Source organism: Mastomys coucha, unplaced genomic scaffold (genome assembly GCF_008632895.1).
Source record: "Mastomys coucha isolate ucsf_1 unplaced genomic scaffold, UCSF_Mcou_1 pScaffold12, whole genome shotgun sequence".
NCBI lineage: Eukaryota > Metazoa > Chordata > Mammalia > Rodentia > Muridae > Mastomys > Mastomys coucha.
Window position 1 is genome coordinate 28,130,924 of NW_022196894.1, and position 20,004 is coordinate 28,150,927.

The 20,004-nt window shown below is 49.2% G+C and overlaps 1 protein-coding gene across 4 annotated transcripts in view; it reads right to left on the bottom strand.

Moving 5' to 3' along the window:
- The window catches only part of Tmem44 (transmembrane protein 44), a 40,260-nt gene extending 20,459 nt beyond the window's left edge, over positions 1–19,801 (bottom strand). For all 4 annotated transcript variants that reach the window (XM_031363588.1, XM_031363587.1, XM_031363586.1 and 1 more), the window contains exons 1-8: positions 19,596–19,801; positions 16,858–16,984; positions 13,233–13,320; positions 11,934–12,097; positions 11,658–11,744; positions 8,952–9,122; positions 7,385–7,534; positions 5,433–5,537 (exon numbers count right to left, since the gene is read on the bottom strand). In XM_031363588.1, the coding sequence (XP_031219448.1) occupies positions 5,433–5,537; positions 7,385–7,534; positions 8,952–9,122; positions 11,658–11,744; positions 11,934–12,097; positions 13,233–13,320; positions 16,858–16,984; positions 19,596–19,732 (1,029 nt within the window). In that variant the 5' untranslated portion in view covers positions 19,733–19,801. The remainder of the gene's footprint in view (positions 1–5,432; positions 5,538–7,384; positions 7,535–8,951; positions 9,123–11,657; positions 11,745–11,933; positions 12,098–13,232; positions 13,321–16,857; positions 16,985–19,595) is intronic.
- Between the last annotated feature and the right edge of the window lie 203 nt (positions 19,802–20,004).

Sequence of the window (20,004 nt, forward strand, 5' to 3'; positions counted from 1 at the left end):
AACTGTAAGGTACGTTTGTAAAAGAGCCTTCCTGCCTAGCAGGGTGGCATGCACCTATAACCCTGAGTCTGAGGCGGAAGGATCTGAGTTTCAGGACAGCTTAGCCTACAGACACCCACCCCCTCAAATAAACAAACAACAACCAAACAGACAACAACAAAATACCCCCAAAGCAAAGCAAAGCAAAACCAAACAAGCCCTCTGGTTGCTGGTGTAGACAGCAGGCTGGTAAACAGCAGTGGGTGGACAGCTGTTTGCCTTAAGAACACGCCCACCTCCCTTTTAAGACTGTGCATACAGCCTGGATTGCTAACAGACAGCACAGGAATTATATTTGTTTCTTTGTTGCAGGTTTCACCTGTCCCCGGAGTTAGACTGTGTAGCCCAGGCTGACTTTGAAATTGGAGCAATCTTCTGCCTCTCCTCTCCAGTACAGGTTTCATTAACTATTTTTTTAAAAAAATATATTTTATTATTTCCCAGGTTCAAGTATTTTGTCTGCACTCACGTGTGCACGGCTTGTGTGCCTGGAGGCCAGAAGAGGGCATCAGACCCCCTTAGGCAGGGATTACAGTTGGTTATGAGCCACCATGAAGATCCCCAGCATCGCTCTGGAAGGACAGTTATGGCCACCAAGCCACCTCTCGGGGCCCCTCATTGGCTATTTTAAAAGAAGTGTTTGCAGGACCAGCAAATGGCCTGGGCGGGAAGAGGATGGCTCAAGGGGAAGAGAGGGGAAATCTGGGGCTTGAATCACTGCATAGGTAGGGGCAGCACTTCCTGTGGGGACAGCACTTCTTGCCGTGCAGCGGGAGCCTATCTGGACAGGGAAAGCCTGAGCTGTGTGGATGTGGTAAGTGTGGGACACCATGTGGGGCATCTGGGCATGAAAGTAAGGGAAAAGGAATGGATGCCTCCTCAGAGTCAGCGTGAGGGAGGACTGGGCAGTGGAACTGGGGTCTGCAGGAGCACACCAAGAGGAGGGAGCACTCCCCGTCACGGTTCGTCACGGTTCAGGCAATCCCACTCTAAGGGCAAGCTAACAACGAAGCTTACTCTTAGTGTAAAGTGGCAGACAACAGTGTTGGGGCCACAGAATCAGCATCGGGGGTCAAGTGAGTCTCAGTCAGACAGAAGTCACTGAGGATTCAGCCACTTGGGAGTCACTGGTGACATGGCCAAGAAATCTTAGAATAGTGAGATAAGGGGGTGAACTTCCTGTCATTTCTTTTCCAACTCTCTTCCCTTTGAAGATCCAGAAGGTAAGCCAGAGTCCTGAGGATCCTTCCCCAACTCCACTTACCGTACAACCTTTTGCTTCCCTTCTACATCAGCCTCAGTCCAAAGTCTCGCCACCTCTTCTCAAGATCACCTCGCTTTTAGTGGCTTCTCCCTCCCTGCCTATCTGCTGCCTACTGATGCTTCAGACATGCACAGGTGACCTTGAGCTCAGTCCCGAAGCCTCCCCAGTGGTCACTACACCACAGCTGGTGATCCTATCCTTGTCTCTTCTTCATCTTTCACAGGTACTACATTCTGGGAGGGACCAAAACATGTCTCTTTTGTATATAGATTACTGTAAATTAAAGACAAGTAAAAGCCAACAGAAACAGGGCCAACTCTTTGCCATCTTATAACTGCCCCAAAGTACAATCATTCCTCAGTGCTGAGGGGACTCCTTCTGGGACTCCCAAGGATACGGAAACCTAGGCCATCCAAGCCCTCGTGCAGAATGGCGTGGATGTGGAGGATCTCTGTGAGTTCCAGGTCAGTCTGGTCTGTATAACACAGTAGGACCCCCCCCCCCCACACACACACAGTATCTACACAGTAGGACCTCCTATCCACCACCCCTCCCCGTTCCCCTCTCAAAGTAAAAAAACAACAACAAAAACAGCAGGATGAAGAACAAGATCTCCAAATGGGCAAAGGCCATTAGGTAAGATCTGAAACTGAAATTATTAAAGGAAATGTAGGTAAAATTCTTTAAAATACAACAGAGGCATGAATTTTCTGAACAAGATTCCTGTATTTTCTTTTCAGGGGTTAATAAATGGAACCTCATGAATTTAAAAAGCTTTTGAGCTACAGAGGAAATGGCTAACCAAGTAAAGAGACAGCCTACTGAAGGGGAGAAAAATCTTTGCTAGTTGACATTACTATCTGGAGTATATCACGATAATATTAACTATCTATACATCCTAATATTAACACATAAAATATACAAAGATCTGAAAAAAGTAAACAAATCTATCAACTCAATCAATAAATATTCTAATGAAATGTGCAGTCTACAAAAGATGAAATATAAGTGATTGATAAACATACAAGGAAGTATTCGACCTCAGAGAAATCTTACTTAAAAACTACACTGAAAGTCTACCTCACCACAGTAAGAATGGCTGTCATTAAAAAAACAACAGCCGGGTGGTGGTGGCATACGCCTTTAGTCCCAGCACTTGGGAGGCGGAGGCAGGCGGATTTCTGAGTTCAAGGCCAGCCTGGTCTACAGAGTGAGTTCCAGGACAGCTAGGGCTACACAGAGAAACCCTGTCTCGAAAAACCAAAAAAGAAAAAAGAAAAAAAAAAGAAAACAAGAGATCTGGGGAGGTTAAGATCTCAGTGGCCAAGAACACCGGCTGCTCTTCTAGAGGACCTGAGTTCAGATGCAAAGCACCCATACCAAGTGACTCACAACTGATTATAATGCCAAGTCCAAGGTCTCCTTCTGGCCTCCACTGTGATGTGCACACACACACACACACACACAGACACATACATGTGCACACATGTGAGTGCACACAGAGAGAGACAGACACATACATACACGTGCACATATGTGAGCACACGCACACACACACAGAGACACATGTGCACATGCATGAGCACGTGCACACACACACACACACACACACACACACATAGAGACAGAGACAGACAGGGAAAGAATGAAAAAGAAGAAATTCTAACAAAGTCACAGACAAAAGGGAACCCGTATACATTTACTGGTGGTAATATAAACTAGTCTAGCCACCAGGAAGTCAGTGTGGAAGAGTCTCAGGAAACTAAAAATAGATTTAGCACATATGTTGCAGGATTTTTCCAGTCCAATTACATTAGTGCAGAGGAGGCCTGTGATTGGACAGGGAAAAGGGAGGCAGAGCTAAGAGTTGAGAGACAGGGAGCAGCTAGGAAGAGAGGAGAGAAAGGAAGATGGTAGTGGACTGGTGGACGTGAATCAGGGTGGCTATGACCAGTCACATGTTGTTATGGTATCATAAAATTTAGAATATTGGGATAATTTGTCTAATCTAGGTGGGAAGCTTTTATCATTATCAGCTGGTTCTGAAATTATTGTATTGGCATCTTGTGTATTGAGAATTTATTGATATATAAATCTGATTGGTTAACTATAAGCATTGAGTCTTGTTTTTACCAGGTTACTGGGTATTTTGTCATCAAACCGCGACAATGGCGGATCTATTTGGTCATTGGAATGTGGGATAGGGCCGGCAGGACCCCGCAGGGACACAGTGTTGTGGCCTGTACTAGACAACAGTGTTGTGGTCAGTACCAGAGCAGGAATGTGGCCTGGTGGGGCTGGAGAGTTGGCAGTTGAGAGAAGCAGGAGCGTGGAGAGTTGGCAGGTTCATTTTTTTAATATTTCCTGCAACACACATATCCAACTAAAGCACTCTTCTTGGTGCTTCAGTCTTGAAAGGCTTGTAGTCAACGTGTCATAGAGACACCTGCACAGCAGTGTTTGCCATAGAACTGTGAGCAATAGCTAAGCTATGGAACCAACCCAGGTGTCCAACAACAGCTGCTTAAATAAAGACAATGTAGCTTATATACATAGCAGAGTGGGTATAAGGAAAGACACTGTCTGGTCATCTACAGGAAAACAGAGACAACTTGAGATAATCCCTTTAAGAGAATTAAGATCAGTCTCAGAAAGGTAAATTATTCATGCTTCCTCTCTATGAGGCTCCTTGATTTTATGAAGACACATGCAGTTATGTATGTGTATATGACCTGAGCATATAAATAAAACTGCCTGAGGAAACAAAGTAGACTAAAGGGAATGGGGGAGAGGAGAGGGTAGGATCAGGGAGGAGGGGATGGTGGGATGGCTAGTGTTGACTGCCAACTTGACAGGACCTAGAGTCACCTAGAAAACAAGTCTCTTGGGCAGGCATGTGAAGGGTCAGTGGGTTCAGTGAGTAACCCCACCCTGAGAGTGGTCGGCACTATTCCTGGGGTGGGTCCTGACCTGCTCAGAGCAGAGGAAGGGGGCTGAGCACAAGCATCCATCTCTCCCTGCTTCCTGGCTGTGGATGCAAGTGACCAGTTGCCTCAAACTCTCCGTGATGGACTGCTTCCTTGAACTCTGAGCCAAAATGAACCCTATCTACCTGAAGTTGTTTATTTTTGTCTTATCAATGCATCAAGTACTAATACATGGGATGGGGAATATACAACATACATACAGCATACATATATACAGTATACACTGGTATGAAAATATCTTTAGTGATATTTTATAGTGAGGTAGCATCTATGAGGAAAGATACAATGAAAAACATTTAAATAAGTAAAAACTAAAATCTGGTTTTGATTTTCAAGACAGGGCTGTCCTGGAACTCACTCTGTAGACCAGGCTGACCTTGAACCCAGAGATCACCTGCCTCTGCCTCCTATGTGCTGGGACTAAAGCCGCATGGCAAAACTAAAATCTTTAAAATAGGCTGACTGGTATACATTTTCCCTTCTGTCTAGTAATTTGTAGAGGAAACTTCTAGTTTTTTTCCCCACAGGACAGCTGTCACCCGAGACTCTTACTGCATAAGAAGACAACACTGGGGCTGGAGAGATGGCTCAGTGGTTAAGAGCACTGATGGCTCTACCAGAGGTCCTGAGTTCAATTCCCAGCAACTACATGGTGGCTCACAACCATCTGTAATGGGATCCGATGCCCTCTTCTGGTGTGTCTGAAGACAGCTCCAGTGTACTCATATAAATAAAATAAATAAATCTTTTTTTTTTAAAAGACAACCATGAACTTTCTTACCACACATCCCTTTCTCTCTTCTTTCCTAATTTCCCCCAACCTCACAAGCCCTAGGCATTTTTCCTGAGCCTGCAGTGGTTTAGAAGCCTCACATCCTTGAACCACATTTTTCTCTGTAAACACCCATGTATGGGTAACAGAAAGGTTTGTTTCTCTTCTATCAGCTTGAGTCACAATCCTTAGCCATGGTACTTAAGAAAGCGGAGGGAAAAGAACCTTTCCCTCCATCAACACCCCTCCACTGCAACTCTGGAGAACCCCAAATGAATCCCAGCAGCTGAAGTACCATCTCTTTCAGGAAGCCTGCCAGGCTTTCTTCTCACCATTCTGGATACCCAGTAGTGATCCAGGAGGCACTTACCTGCTGTGCAGGCTCAATAGTCAGCTCCATGTAGCGACTGATGGCTGTCATTGTCCTCAGGGGCTTGCAGTGGGACAGGCTGGTCAGAGGCACCCAATCTGAGATCTTGGGAAAGGAAACAGAGAGGCAAGGGGGAGAAATTGCAAAGCCAGAAGGTGCCTTCTAAAAGGAAGATCTCATATTCCAAAGAATCGTTAAGGCAGACACGGTGGTGCACGCCTTTAATCCTGACCGCAAGAGGCAGAGGCAGGTGGATCTCCGTGAGTTCGAGGCCAGCCTGATCTACATTGTGGGTTCTAGACCAGCTAGGGATATACAGTGAGACCCTGACTCAGAAAAAGCTGCTTCCTAGAGATCTTCACACGCTCAGAATTTGGGAGCCACCCTAGCAGGTGCAGGGTAAAGTCTGATTAAAGGTAGTAGTGGCTCTGACTTGAGTATTAGCTTGGGAAAAGCTTGCTAGAAGCCACCCTTGGTTTTAGAGGAGGGACATCTGATCCAGAGCCCACACTTTTAGAACTTTGCTATCAGTAGGTTATGTTCAAGTCTAGCTTGCCAGCTGGGCACAGACAACAACTGGGAATGAACATAAACCATAGGAGCCTGACCTCACTTAAACGCTGTGAGGCTTATTTTTGTGTGGGTTTTGTTGTTTTGTTTGTAATTTTAATTGGATGACTCTCAAGTGTTTACCTTGTGGATGACAGCTGGGGGGGTGGTGACAATGTCAAAATATTGGACACACGTACAAAGCACCATGGCAGATACCCAAAGGCTTCTCATTGCCTGTCCAGGGTCACACAGACCTCTGTACTGCAAGCTTTCTGGTGAGGCACAATTTTACCTCATTTGCTACAGTGGAGGAAATAAGTGTTCATTCTCTGCTCCAGGCTGGAGTGGGGACTTTACTGCAAACTCAGATCTGGGAGCCTAAATAACCTGTTTTTTGTCGGCTCAGACTACATTGTTGAGCCTAGAATGTTCTAAGGAGCAGTCTTACTTTTTATTATTATTATTACTTTTCCCCTTTTAAGTTCTGTAAGTGTAGGAATCTCAGCCTCCTTTGTGTCCTTGCCCTGTAGGAGGGGCCTGAAGTGCTGAGGAGCCAAGAGCAGGTGATACCACTTTAGTCCCCCAAAATTAGTAAAAGGGGAGCTGCTTGTCTTAAAACTCCTATGAGCTTCCATAACAATGTGGAATGTTGGTCTTCTGATGACAATGCATTGCCCCAGTTAGGGTCAGATGTGGTGTCTTAGAAGTCACCAGTTTGGATCAAGCATAAAGAGACAAGAGGCCTGAGGAACAGTGCAGACCCCAACCCTGAAAACCTAAGGAGACAGACAGACATTTGCCTCAGACATATGGACTCTCACTCGCGGTGAGTTATAGCTGTAAATGTTGGACACAGTCATAAGCAACCCTTCCTCTGACGTCAGCAAGACCAGCCTCGAAGCAGCGATAGCTAAACTGTCTTGAACACAAACCGGTCCTTATGACCTGGGGCAATTTTCCGGAGACAGCGTCACACAGATGTGCAAAGGCAGGGTTGAACACTTAGCATGCCGATGGCTCTGGAATCACCAGGATGTGGTGATGATATCAGAGACGTGTAGGGAAGTGGGGAAGCAACTTTACGAATGAAGCCTGGAAAACCCACATTGTTTAAAAATTAAGATGCTCACTTTGGCAGTATGTGGGTCTGTGAGCTACTTGAATAGCAAGACTACTTGACGATCCAACCACCCAGAGGCAGGAATGGCTCTGCAAAACAATGCAGAGCCAACTGGGAAAAAGGAGGGCCCCATTGTAATCAGGGTCACGGGAGCTTTGGACATAAAAAGTAGTTTTTAAGAGACCAAGTATAGAAAGACTTCCAGAAGCCCCCCTGACCCCAGTTCTTCCCTCCTCTGCACACCCAGCAACCAAACCAGACATTTTCTACCCAGAGAGACCTTGTCCTCAATCCTGGCCTCCTGGTTTTCTTCTTCCTTCTCTGCACAGGTCAAAAGGGCTTGTGTGTCCGCACTCTCTCTGGCTTCAGCAGCAGCAAATCGGGAGGCTCGGCTCATCCTGCTCTTTATCACGCAGGACAGAAAGATGATCTGAGATGTGGGAGTTAAGGTACACGGAAGTGGAAGTGGGGAATTTCAGCCTCCAGGTGGCGCCCTTCACACTCCTGCCTCCTGAGCAGCCTGCCCTGGCTGGCGCCCCTTTCCCAGGCCTACAGGGAATATCATATCTTGAAGACAGTGCCTGATCAACCTCTCTCTCTCTTCCTGTTCCTTGATAAATGCTTGTGAGATGGAAACATTTGGGAAACATGGCTTACAGTGCTAGCACACTCAGTGGGAAGGAGAGTGTCTGTCTGCATGAAAACACAGATTGTGACCTTATTTGAAAGGAGAGCCAAAGGGGATTATTACTATGGTGAGCTTACATGCAGTGCCTAGAGCTCTTAGATGGGAAGACATGCAGAGATGTACAAGAGGAGCAAGGCGTTGAAGACAGGCAGGCGTTGAAGTTATAACTTCCAAGGACGAGGCATCTAGAGTTCAAGGCTAGCATTAGGTATATAGTTTTAAAAAACAAAAAAAAAAACCAAAAAACTTGTCTCGAAAAGAAAAAGCAATACAAAGCCCCAGCTAGAGAATTCTGGAAGTCACAGGTAGTCAGAAGGGAGGAGGGTAGCTTCTCAGGCAGAGCTTTTAAGAGTAGCCTGCTGGGCTGGCGAGATGGCTCAGCCGGCAAGAGCACTGACTACTCTTCCGAAGATCCCGAGTTCGGATCCTAGCAACCACATGGTGGCTCACAACTATCCGTGATGAGATCTGACACCCTCTGAAGACTACAGTGTATTACGCCGGAGCAAGCAGAGGTCCTGATTCCCAGCAGCCACATGACGGCTCACGGCCATCTGTACAGCTACAGTGTACCTCATACACATTAAAAAAAAAAAAAAAGAGTAGCCTGCTTTGAGCTTGAACTTCTGGGTAATTTAAACTTCTGTCAGCACCTCCGACAGCCTCTCCAGCCACCAGCTCAGCTTCCCTTGTCCTTGAAACACTCGTGTAAGGTCACTTGGGTGACAGCATATCAGGCAGCACCTCTGGGGCCCCAGGAGCCAAGTAGGCCCAGCAGCCACCAACTGAAGGCATCGCTGTCAGCTCTGATCTCTACACAGGCCTCTTCCCCAGGAGGGCAGGATCCACCCAGAGAAGCCTGGTAGAATACAGAATGGAGCCTGGAGTTGGGCCCATTTATCCCTCAAGGCTCAGAGCCTTTTCCCTTACCATTTTAGAGAGCTCAGGGCCAGAGAATTGTCTTTGAACTGGTGAACTGGGCAAGCCCTGAACTGTGGATCACTGCTGGCGCCTGCTTGTCCCAGGCTTCTAATGACTGGACTGCTGGGTCAGCATGCTGCCCAGCAAGACCAAAGGAAGGCACGCCAAGTGGGAAGTAGGATAGAGCCCCTGGCTGCAGGCAACCCAGCCTCCCCGGCCACTGGGCCTGGACGGATACAGCAAGGTCCAGTGTAGCTCGGCCCAGTGAAATCAGGAACCAAGGTGTGGCCTGAAGGAGATATTCAGGCTGCCGGTCATGGGCCACAATGGCTGAGGCGTAGAGGAGACTAGCCAAAGCTGACAGGAACCGGGTCCACAGGTGGATATAGGAGAGTGACTTCCCCCGACACTGTGCAGAGAGAGGAGGGACCGGGCAGGAGGACACTGGATCTCTTGGTGGCATATGGCAAGCCCTCTGTAAACGGCTACTTACAAAGGGTGCTCCTCCTGTTAGGCATCGATCGAGCTGTTCTTCGAGCTGCTACTTTTGCCTGGCAAACTCCTCAGACCCTGACTTAACCACGGGGACCTTTTCTTACTGTTTTCTACCCTATGGAGTACTAATTCTCTTCTGGACCCTGTAACACCTGGCACCTCCCCGTGACAGTGACGTGGAGGGATGCATGTCTTTATTCAATTCGGAGCACTCCTGAGAGCAGACCTGGGACCCGCCCTTCTGACAGTGGGTAGGAACTTGGAAATGCCAGCCTGGGAAGGTGAGGGAGAATGAGTTACAAGGAGCCACTGCCCACCAGGGACCCTGTGGAACCACACCAAGCAGGGAGATCAAGGAAGAGATGGCATTATGGAATTGTGAAGCCAAGGGGACATTTGGAGAGGACGAACAATGGAAATATTGGCTCACAAAAAGAAGCATATGCAATATTTATATGTTAGTCGTTGTCTGTAGGCATACGGTCACTTTAGGGCCAGTGAGATGGCTCAGCAGATAAACACACCTGTTGATGACAACTTAAGTTTGATGCCTGGAACCCACAAAGCAGAAAGAAAGAAAGGACCTCCTAAAAGTTGTCCTGTGGTCATAAAACCTGAGCCATGGTATACATGTGCCATGGCTCCAACAATTAATAAATTAATAAATATACATTAATAAATATAAGTTAATACATATTTAAGTCATTATATATATTTATATGTATGTATATAAGACTATATATGAAACTGCATAATATATTTATATATATATATGCAAGTATAAAACATGTATAATCTGGTTTTTAAATTTTGCTTGCTAAGTGGCGGCATTTAGAACTATTTAGGTGTTGGCTAAGGAATGGAACAAATTTTGGGAGAAAAGTATATTTTGGCTGATTTTCTCTCATTTTTGTTTTAAACCCCCAAGGAATACTCAGATGGACTGGGGATGTAGCTCCGTGGTAGACTGCCAGCCTAGTACATGTGAGGTCCAGGGCTAAAGGTTCAGCACAAAACAAACAAACAAGACACTGTCAGGAATGCTGCCTATCCCCTGGATCACAGCTAGTTTCTTCCCAGCCATTGCTCTGGCCTTCGCCTGCTGAAGGAGCCTGAACAGAGCGACCCAGTCAGCACCTCCTAACTGTGGAGTAGCTGGATGTGAGGGTGGGTCTGGTCCCTCGCCCCAGAGCTGGGGGTCATGGCGCCCCTGTGCATGGTTCCCACAAAACATGGGAAGCTTCTCATGGCCATGAAGGGCCTGTTAGTTCCCCAGTCTCACCATCCTGCTGCAGGCCCCAGGGAACCGGGACAGGCCGTCAGGACACTGCCCTTGTTCCTTGGAAGGTCTCCCCGCCATGTGAGGCTTCAGCTCCCTCCCGGACGCTCACCCAGAGCTGAGGCAGCCAGGCCAGGATCTCTGTCTCCTCCTTTAGTCTGGAGGCAGGACTAGAACTTCCAGGCTCTTCATGCACACAGTCACAAGCTTCCTGCCTCTTGGCTCTTGCTCTTCTGACCCTGCTACTGAAGCATGGTGCCCCTGGGAAAGTGTGTCTCCTCAGGCTAAATGACAGGCCTGGTTCGCTTTCTAGTGTCAGGGATGGTACTGGTCCTATCCCTGAGGCAGGGGCATTACTGCAGAGTCTTTTATGGACAAAACCAGGCGAGGCGGTTTCTACAGCAATCTGAAAGCTCACTCAGGCACTGTCCTGTATGGTGGCTTCTCCATGCCATCCGTGGACCACTATGAAAGACCTCCTGCAGCCTGACACTGGAATGGTTTCTGCCCTCACTCCCTCGCAGCACGGGGGGGCCTTCTCTCCTGCTTCCCAATCCAAACACTTGCTTCCTCTATCTGGAGAGAAAGGAAACCCCCCACCACACCATCTGTGTCTTCCATGGGACTCAGAGCTCCCAGGGACTGGTCCCTTTCGGCATCAACAGGCCTGGCTCGTAAGTCTTCCCTCCGCTCAGATATTTGGAAATATCTACCGATAAGACCTTGGGTAGCTAACTGTGTTGGACTTCCTGTGCCTTTCTTATATTTTTGGTTGTGAGCCTAGCCTTTAACAGCTGAGCCATCTCTCCAGCCCAAACAAACTTGCGGTCCTGTGCCTTTCTTGTTCTCTTGTGAGCCTCTAGTTCATTCCACCCCTGTGACCTTTTCCTGTAAGGAGAAACAGCCAGCTTTCCTGGAAGGTTCCTGTAGGTCTCAGGACTCTACTGTTTAGCCATGGCCCTTCATAAACACACACACTCACACAGACACACACACACAGAGACACAAGCGCACACACACACACACACACACACACACACTGCTGTCATACACTGGCTCCTCAGAAAAAATGTAAACACACGTGTGCCCCACACAGGGACATCACACCTCCAACATCTCCCAATGCCCCAAGATGCCCTATAGCCTGCCCCAGCCCCAACCCAGTCTCACGATATTGAAGAATGGAGGGATCCGGGATGCCCAGGAGCCAAAGGCAGCAATGGTACCCAGCAGGTAGCCGAAGACTTCCGGGTTCTCCTGCAAGAATAGATGTGCAGAGACTGTGCATATGTTCCAAGGAGCAACGGACCCGATGCAATCTCTTCTACTTTTAGGAAGTTCCTCCTTCCAATGGCAAGAACCCTCATCCTCTCCCAAGGCACCAAGTAAATACGCAAGGAGGGAAGTGACCTGTACCACCCCATATCTTCATATATTCAGCCTTACCTGCAGAAGGCTTCCCAGCAGCCTCCGCTGTGGTCCACGGACTGGGGCTGAAGCCCTGGGGATAGCAGTCCAGACTGCCCAGCCTGGACCCAGGCTCAGCGGCAGAGCCAGGGCAAACACACTGGCTCTAAGACGCCGTCTCCTCCTCTCCCTGCTTCTCTGACCTGCAGGAAATACCAGACGCCCCCCAATGATGCTCCTGGAAGACAAAGCTCATGAGGAGTTGGTGGAGATGGCCCCTGAGGGAGGAACTGGTGTACTCTAGCCTCTGTTCTCCAGGCTTGCAGATCCTAATCCCCTTTAAGTCCCCATGGTCAAATTCCTCTTCCAGAACCTGCCTCCCACCCACAGAGGATGCTGTTCATTTTTTTTGAGAGGACTCTTTCAATGCTAGTAGGTAAACATTAACACCTCTCCTAGACTCACATTCCCAACGACCATGTTCCAGTCATCTCTGTCCCTGGCACAGATAAGTGACTCAAGCCACCTGCTCTGTAAGCAGGAGAAACAGCAATGAGAATAACTGAGTTGCTTATTGTTTCTTTCTCTCTCTCTCTTTTTTTTTTTTCCGAGACACGGTTTCTCTGTGTAGCCCTGGCTGTCCTGGAACTCACTCTGTAGACCAGGCTGGCCGCAAACTCAGAAATCCGCCTGCCTCTGCCTCCCAAGTGCTGAGATTAAAGGCATGTGCCACCACTGTCCGGCAAAAGAGGACATTCTTGCAGGCTTCCTTAAAACACGGTCTTCTGAGCATTTTAAAAAACATTTCTCTCCTGTTTGAGGACATATTACATGACCCCTGTCCATCCTGCTTTTGGACAACAGTCTAAGAACACTGGTTTTTTTCCCTCAGGAACCCCCAATGCTACGTGCTCAGGGCTGTTGACCCCGTCTCAGTTCCTTCAGCCCTGCTCTTACAAAGGTGATCTTGTCTGTTTCTGCCATTCATTTCCAGAAACTATGGCGCTTGGTTTGGCCACCCAGACTTGCACACTGTCCCCTGAAGCCATCACTGCTCCTGGCCTTGGCCCATTCTTGTTTGCTTGTCTGTGCCTCCAGGTCTGATGTCACAAGCTTTCTTGTCTTTTAAGCTCATCTCTCCTTGTGGCACTGGGGTTTATCTCCCAAGTGCTCACTAGAGTAACTGTTTAGGGCCCCGTCTTTTTCATGTGGCTGAGGGCAGGCAGGCACCTCATTCTTTTGCTTGTGTCTAGAGGGATCTGATTCAGGAATGGGCACCGAGCATGTAGATGGACGAATGAATGAAGGCAAAAGGGATGGCCACATATGCACGCTCACCGGACTTGGATTTGGATCCACAGACAGGAAAGAGAGTGAACATGAAGTTCATAAAGTCGACAACTGCTAAGTAGGCCCCAGTGAACACCTGGAAGCAAATGGAGACAGTGATCAAGCACACACACACACACACACACACACACACACACACACACTAATCACAACACTGCTGTCCTGGGATCCCCTCTACTACCTGGGCTACACTGAGGCAGCATGTCCATCTATATCAGTAGCTGGACGGTGCCTTCCACCAACCCAGAGAAGGATCTTTTGATGGGTCAGGAGACAGGTTCTCAAAGGCCTCATTCTAAGTTGCACAGTTGCCAGGCAGTAGAGATGGGCTGAGAACCCATCCCTCTGCTTCCTACTCTACACTCTTTCTGTGGTACAGGATGCCTTGTCTGTGGAACTATATCCCAGACACCAACACTCCCTGAACCTCAGTTTCCTCATCTGTAAAACTGGTACACAACAAGGTCTCCCTCAAAGATTGGCATGTAGATTTCTGGAGACAGTTCATGGCAAGTGTTTGGACCATGACCTGGAGACAATCAACAATGTCAAGGACAAGAGCATCATGCATCATCAATGAGAAGAGTGTACATTGTGACTTTGGAATCCTGGCCTCGGTACTTATTAGAGGGTGACCTTACAGAAGGTTCTCTGTGCCTCAGTTTCCACATCTGTAGCAGATGGAAGGTGACAGAACCCATGTCATAGGAGAGATTCAGGAGCAAATGAGTTAATACACAGTGGGGCCTTAGTGCCAAGGATGCAGTTGAATAGTTAACCAAACTCCAGCAAGCCATTCCTGTTGGACATGAACAGAGCCTCCTTCTATCCCATAAGCCAAAGGGAAAGGAAGTCTGATTCACAGACATCACAGCACTGTTCTAAGCAGGTTCAAAACTCTGGACTTGTGTCCTGACCACAAGGCTGTCCGCCTTTATCTCTGCCTGTGTGGCCACAAAGAAAAAAATCACAAGTCCTTGCAGCCAGGCTCAAAAATATTCCTTGGGATATGTATTCAGGGTTAGAGATCTTTTCATTTGAGGGCCTACACTTTGGGGAAACTAGCAACTGGTTTTCCCTGCACCAAATCCCACATCACCATTTTGTGAAGGAATAGGCGGCCATGCCAAGTCTCAGTTCTGTAAACAGTAATTACAGTGACTGTTGAGCCTCTACTATGAGCTGTGTGGAGTACAGTACAGCAGCGAGTCCCTGTTCTTGAGAATAATTCACTGTGGTGGCTTGAATGAGAATGGCCTCCCATGGGCTCACACGCTTGAACATTTGGTCCCCAACTGGGTGGAACTGTTTGGGAAGGATTGGGGGGTATGGTCTTATTGGAGGAGGTATGTCATGGGGTGGGGGGAGCGGGTCTTGATATGTCAAAAGACTGATGCCCTTCCCAGTGTCTCTATCTGCTTCTTATTTGAGGATCAAGATGTGAGCTCTCAGCTGTTCCTGCCCCCATGCCTTTGCTCTGCCATCATGGACTCTGACCCTCTAAAACCATAAGCTCAATTAAATGCTTTCTTTCATATGTTACCTGCCACACACAGTCCAGTGGAGTCTGTGTGACAGCAGTTCACGAGGCAAAAAGCTTCAGAGAAGCTAGTCTCCTGGGGACCTCCTGGCATCCCTAACTCAGAGGTAGCCCAGATATGTCCTTGCGATAGTCGATGGAGGGTCTTGCGTGCAAGATGCCCCCCAAGAAATGATTTACTAATAGCTAAGCAAAAATTGGACGTTGCTTTCTGACTGACCTTCACCAATGTTCCAATACCCTAATCTTTGCTGAGCCAAACCTTGTTACCCATTCAGACAAATTGCCTCCAGCATTGTTAGGGAGATAGTGTAAGAAGGTTGGGCATTGAAGTTTACAGAATGGGAGTTGTTTATCCCAGGGCAAGGTCAGCTAGAATCCTACCAGGGATTAGAAGGATGGGACCCCTGGGGCATATCTCTGCTAGCCCAGAAGATTAGCATAGTGGGCGTTTACTAAGGATGGGCTAGACCAAGTGTGTGTGTGTGTGTGTGTGTGTGTGTGTGTGTGTGTGTGTGTGTGCCTCATGTAGCCCCTCGGGACTCCACCAGGCCAGAGCGCTCTGAGCCTGGGAGTACAGCGCCAGTCCAGAAGAGGCAGCTGCTGCTTTTGACCCATTGTACTTCAGATGACCTCGATGTACCTTGAATGTACCTCAAAGACCAGCGATGTACGCTGCCTGACTTTTCTTTCTATTTTGTAATGACTGTAAAAGTCTGATGCCTATTTTGAGAATACACACTCAGATACAACACTCCCTTGTGTCCGCTTCTGTGTGTGTCATTTTTTTTTCTTCTCCGAATCCCTGCCCACCTCGATTACCGGCACCCCGATTTCTTCACGGGTTAAGGGGCCAAGGATGGCTGGCCTGTGGTAGTTACCTTGGTCACGGTTTTGTCACGGCAATTGAAAATTAACTAAGCCATGTGGTAAGCTAAGAAAAAAACAGAGCAGGAGTTTGGAGCACTTTTGGAAGAGATGGGTTACAATTTCACACAGGGGAGGGTTATTTTGTTTTTCTTTTTTTCTTTTTTTTTTTTAATGTGTGTGTGCTTGTGCGTGTGCATGCCACACGTGTGTGGGTTTGCTCAGAGAAGAAGCCAAGGGATCCCCTGGAGCTGGAGTTCACAAGGTTATAAGTTACCTGACATATGTTCTGGGAACCAAACCTCAGTCCTCTGGAAGAAAGGCATGTGCTCTTACCCACTGGGGTCGCCCTAAGCCCCAGAAGCCTTGTTTTAGAATGTGACTTTGCACAAGTGTTTGTAGGACATGATGGTGTAAGATTAAGTTTTCAAACTGAGCCGGGTGTGGTGGCACACGCCTTTAATCCCAGCACTTGGGAGGCAGAGGCAGGTGGATTTCTGAGTTCGAGGCCAGCCTGGTCTACAAAGTGAGCTCCAGGACAGCCAGGGCTATACAGAGAAACCCTGTCTCGAAAAACCAAAAAAAAAAAAAGTTTTCAAACTGTACTGTGAGAATTTAGCCATTAGTTAAACTCAGTGGGAGACCGGCTCCCAGAACCTAAAACAATGGGAGACCAGCAGCTCCCAGAACCCAGAAACAAGGGAACCAAGACCGCCTGGCCCAAGAACCCAGAAACAACCTGGCCCAAAACAATTGCCAGGTGGCTAGCCCACCCCTGGACCCTAGCATGAGCCAGCACCAATTAGAAATCGGGTACCTTCCCCTTACCCCAGTCTTCCCTTTTGCCCCAGCAACTGCACAGGAATAAAAAGCTGCCTAAGATCTTGCTCGGGGCCAGACTCCTCTACCCCTGTGAGGGATATGAGTCTCGCCCCAGCCAGCTGGAATAAAAAACTTCTTGCAGATTGCATCAAGTCTGTGTCTTGGTGGTGTGTGGGGTCGTCGCTCCTGGGATTTGAGTGTGGGGGTCCCTCCAGGAATCTTACAATGGCATTGAGCCATGTGGACACTGAGAGAAAGAGTACTTCAGAAGGCAGAAGGGACCAGGTCCAGGTTCTGAAGGAAAACTGCTCTGCAGGCTGAGGGAAAAGACTGAGGGGCCCATGACTGCACCTGAGGAACAAGCCGGGCTTGTGTGGGACAGACCTGGATGGTGAGCTGTCTGGCTAGAATGGCTCCCGCGGTGTCGCACAGACTTGTCAGGAGGCAGAACGCAGCGCACAGTATCGACTGGTCTTGGCCACACTTCTTTGTGCATCTCAGGTAGAGAATCCTGAGGTGACAGGGGCATGAACAGAACACAGGAGCTCTGAGTTCGAGGCTAGGCCAGAAAAGGCACCCAGAAAAGGCAGCTGTCACCTGTGTTCCCTCCCGGGTGTAGCACATATTTCTGGGTTTGTTTTATGGACCAAGGCTCTGCTGGGAACTGAAGATCTCCTTTCGAAGATGCCTGTCTTCTACAGAAGGGGGAGTCAGAGACAGCTGGGCGAGGCCACGTATCTCAGATTCTTACAAACCTCAGCATGTCTTGAAACACCTTAATCCCGACACTTGGGAAGCAGAGGCGAGGGTTTCTGAGTTCGAGGCCAGCTTGCACTACACAGTAACTATTAACTTTAAGGCGAGATAAGGGCTCTTTTCCTTTCCTCTTCCAAATCAGGCTGGGTCAATGTAATATCCCCTCTCTTCCCATACAAACTGGTTGTCAGGTTTTTGTTTTGTTTTTCAAGACAGGGTTTCTCTGTGTAGCCCTGGCTGTCCTGGAACTCACTCTGTAGACCAGGCTGGCCTCAAACTCAGGAATCCGCCTGCCTCTGCTTCCCAAGTGCTGGGATTAAAGGCTTGGGCCACCACCGCCTGGCTGGCTGTCAGGTTTTATCTTCTGAAAGGGAAGCAGGTTCTAACAGCCACCCTTGCACCACAGCTAACTAGAGAGGTAATTAACTAAGTTTAAAAGGCGTCTTGTTTCTTTGAAACCAGAGTCAGATCCGCCTTACCCATCTGTGCAGTGGGTGGCAGCCTCTCTTCCTGCTGAGCAATTTGAGCATATTCATAAAGCAGGGGAAACCAGACTGAATAAGGACAGCACAGTGCTCTGGGCTCCTCTCCCCAGGTCTCCAGGCTGCTGGCTTTTCTCCTATAGCCCCTCTCCCTACCTGGGTCATACAGTGGGCAGGGCCTCTCTGGCAGTATCACCTAATGCTGTCACCACCACCCTGAGTTTCAGGAACCCTGCTGGATGTTATAGAGAAACGGACTGGGAGCATCTTCGGCTTCATCTGCTCAGGCAGAATGGTTGGTTCTGACTCCATAAAGGTTCTGAGCATCAGTCCCAAGGATCATAGTTACACCCTAAACATCTCTGGGTCGGCCAGTCACCCGTCAGCTATAAATCTAAGCTCTGGGCTATTAAAACCAATGCAAACTCAAAGAGTGAAGACTCGGTTGGGTAAGAGATTTGGACCCAAATTAGCAACACTTTGCTTCAACCTTTGCCTTTGAGAGAGGAGACCCTGCAGTCTGGGAGGGTGATGTGAACCAGCAGCAGACCTCTGGCTTCACGCTGGAGGCCTTGCTCTATGCCCTGTGCTCTCAGGCCAGACTAGTAGGAGTACACCAAGCTCTCAGGGGCCAGGACTCCAGGATTGACCTTAAGCTGGTTCTCCGGCCCCCCAACATGCATTCTCTGCAGACAGACACGGGGGAGAGGGGTTCAGGAGTGGAGAGGTCTGAAGAACAGAGAGGTACACCTCAGAAAGAGCGAAAGTCAGGCATTCTCAGTACACTGCTTAACTTCAGTAAGCTTTGGTTTCCAGGGGCAAGCATGCCTACCAGTGCTGCCTGCTTAGGGTGGCTAAGGAACAAAGAAGACCATGCGTGCAGAGCCCTCTTACTCTGCACCTGAGAGAGAGCTCAATCAATCCCTGAAGTCTGCCTGTGTGGCAGACAGGCAGGATTATCATTCACTCAGGAAGCAGGCTCTTCATCTGATCCATAACAGAACCTACCTTAGGAACTGAGGCAGGCAGGGAGCAAAAGCATGGAGAAATGCAACTTAGGCCTAGAGCATCTTTACTGGACTTAAATCTCTAGGCAGTGGACTGCACATTCTCTGAACCACTATGGACAATCTGAGAGGGTCGTCCACTGAGCGCTAAGGTGAGCCGGTTGCCGGGAGTGAGGATAGAAGGATGTTGTACACTCTCTCCCGCCTGGGTATACTTGGGTGGCACCACCCTGGAAACGGTCTCTAGATTTCTGTGCGTGGGGACAGGGTGGCTGAAGACCTCTCACAGAACCCAGGCTCCAGGGATTCTCTGGCCAAACCACTGCTAGACAGACAAAAGCAAAAACTGTGGCCAGAGTCGGATCACCACTGTCACACCTCTTGCCAGCTTTGGATAAATTAAAAGTAGAAAACGTTGAGGGACTTGCTAGGTAAGGTCCCTAAGGGTGGGTGGCAGAGCCAGAGCGGTAACGGTGTTTAATGAGCACTTATTAAGTCCTTTGCCTGCCATGCTTTATCTAATCCTCACATTCATTTTATGAGGCATAACCTCATCCACAGGAGAGCCAAAGGCTTACACTTGCTCCCCTCACACTGCCAACAGCCAGAAAAAAGGCTGACAATAGAAGCCAATCCAAGCCGCATCCACTGCACCACCCTGCCTCCTGAAGCCGGCTCACAGCCCAGCCTCCCCGATGCGCGGAATCCACTTCAGTCCACAGAGCAATGTCAGTTCCGAACCCGGGCTCGAGCTACCTGCAGGACGCCTCCTTTGCTCCCCTTCCCCCCTAGGTTTCCTAGAGGAGCCGAGGCGAGTGGCGCCCAGTCTCCCCCGCGGGTGGCCCGCCTCCCCTCGCTCGGGTCCCGTCCCCATTACAGCGTGTGGGCAGCGATCCAGCAGCAGGCGGCGCAGATCCACAGGCCGAAGGAGATGCAGACGCGGCGGCGGGCGAAGCAGCGCTCCAGGTAGTCCCAGTTCCAGAGCGGGGGCGCGGCGCTAGCCCCCTCCTCCATGGCCCGGCCGAGCCTCCGCCGACCCCTGGGAAAGTTCCGGGACCGCGCGGCTCCCCTGCCTCGCCTATTGTCGGGCTTTGCGGGGAGCAGGCTGCCCCCTAGCGGTGGAGCCGCGCGCGACCGCCGCACAAAGGAGGGCCCCGCCAGCACCCGGTCCCTTTGCGGGTTCGCCCCGGTTCCCAAGCCAGACAATACTCTGGCGCGGCCAAGCGCTCGTGGGGGGATGGAGGGAACCTCGAGGCGCGCTGTCCCTGGTTGAAAAGGTGCAGCAC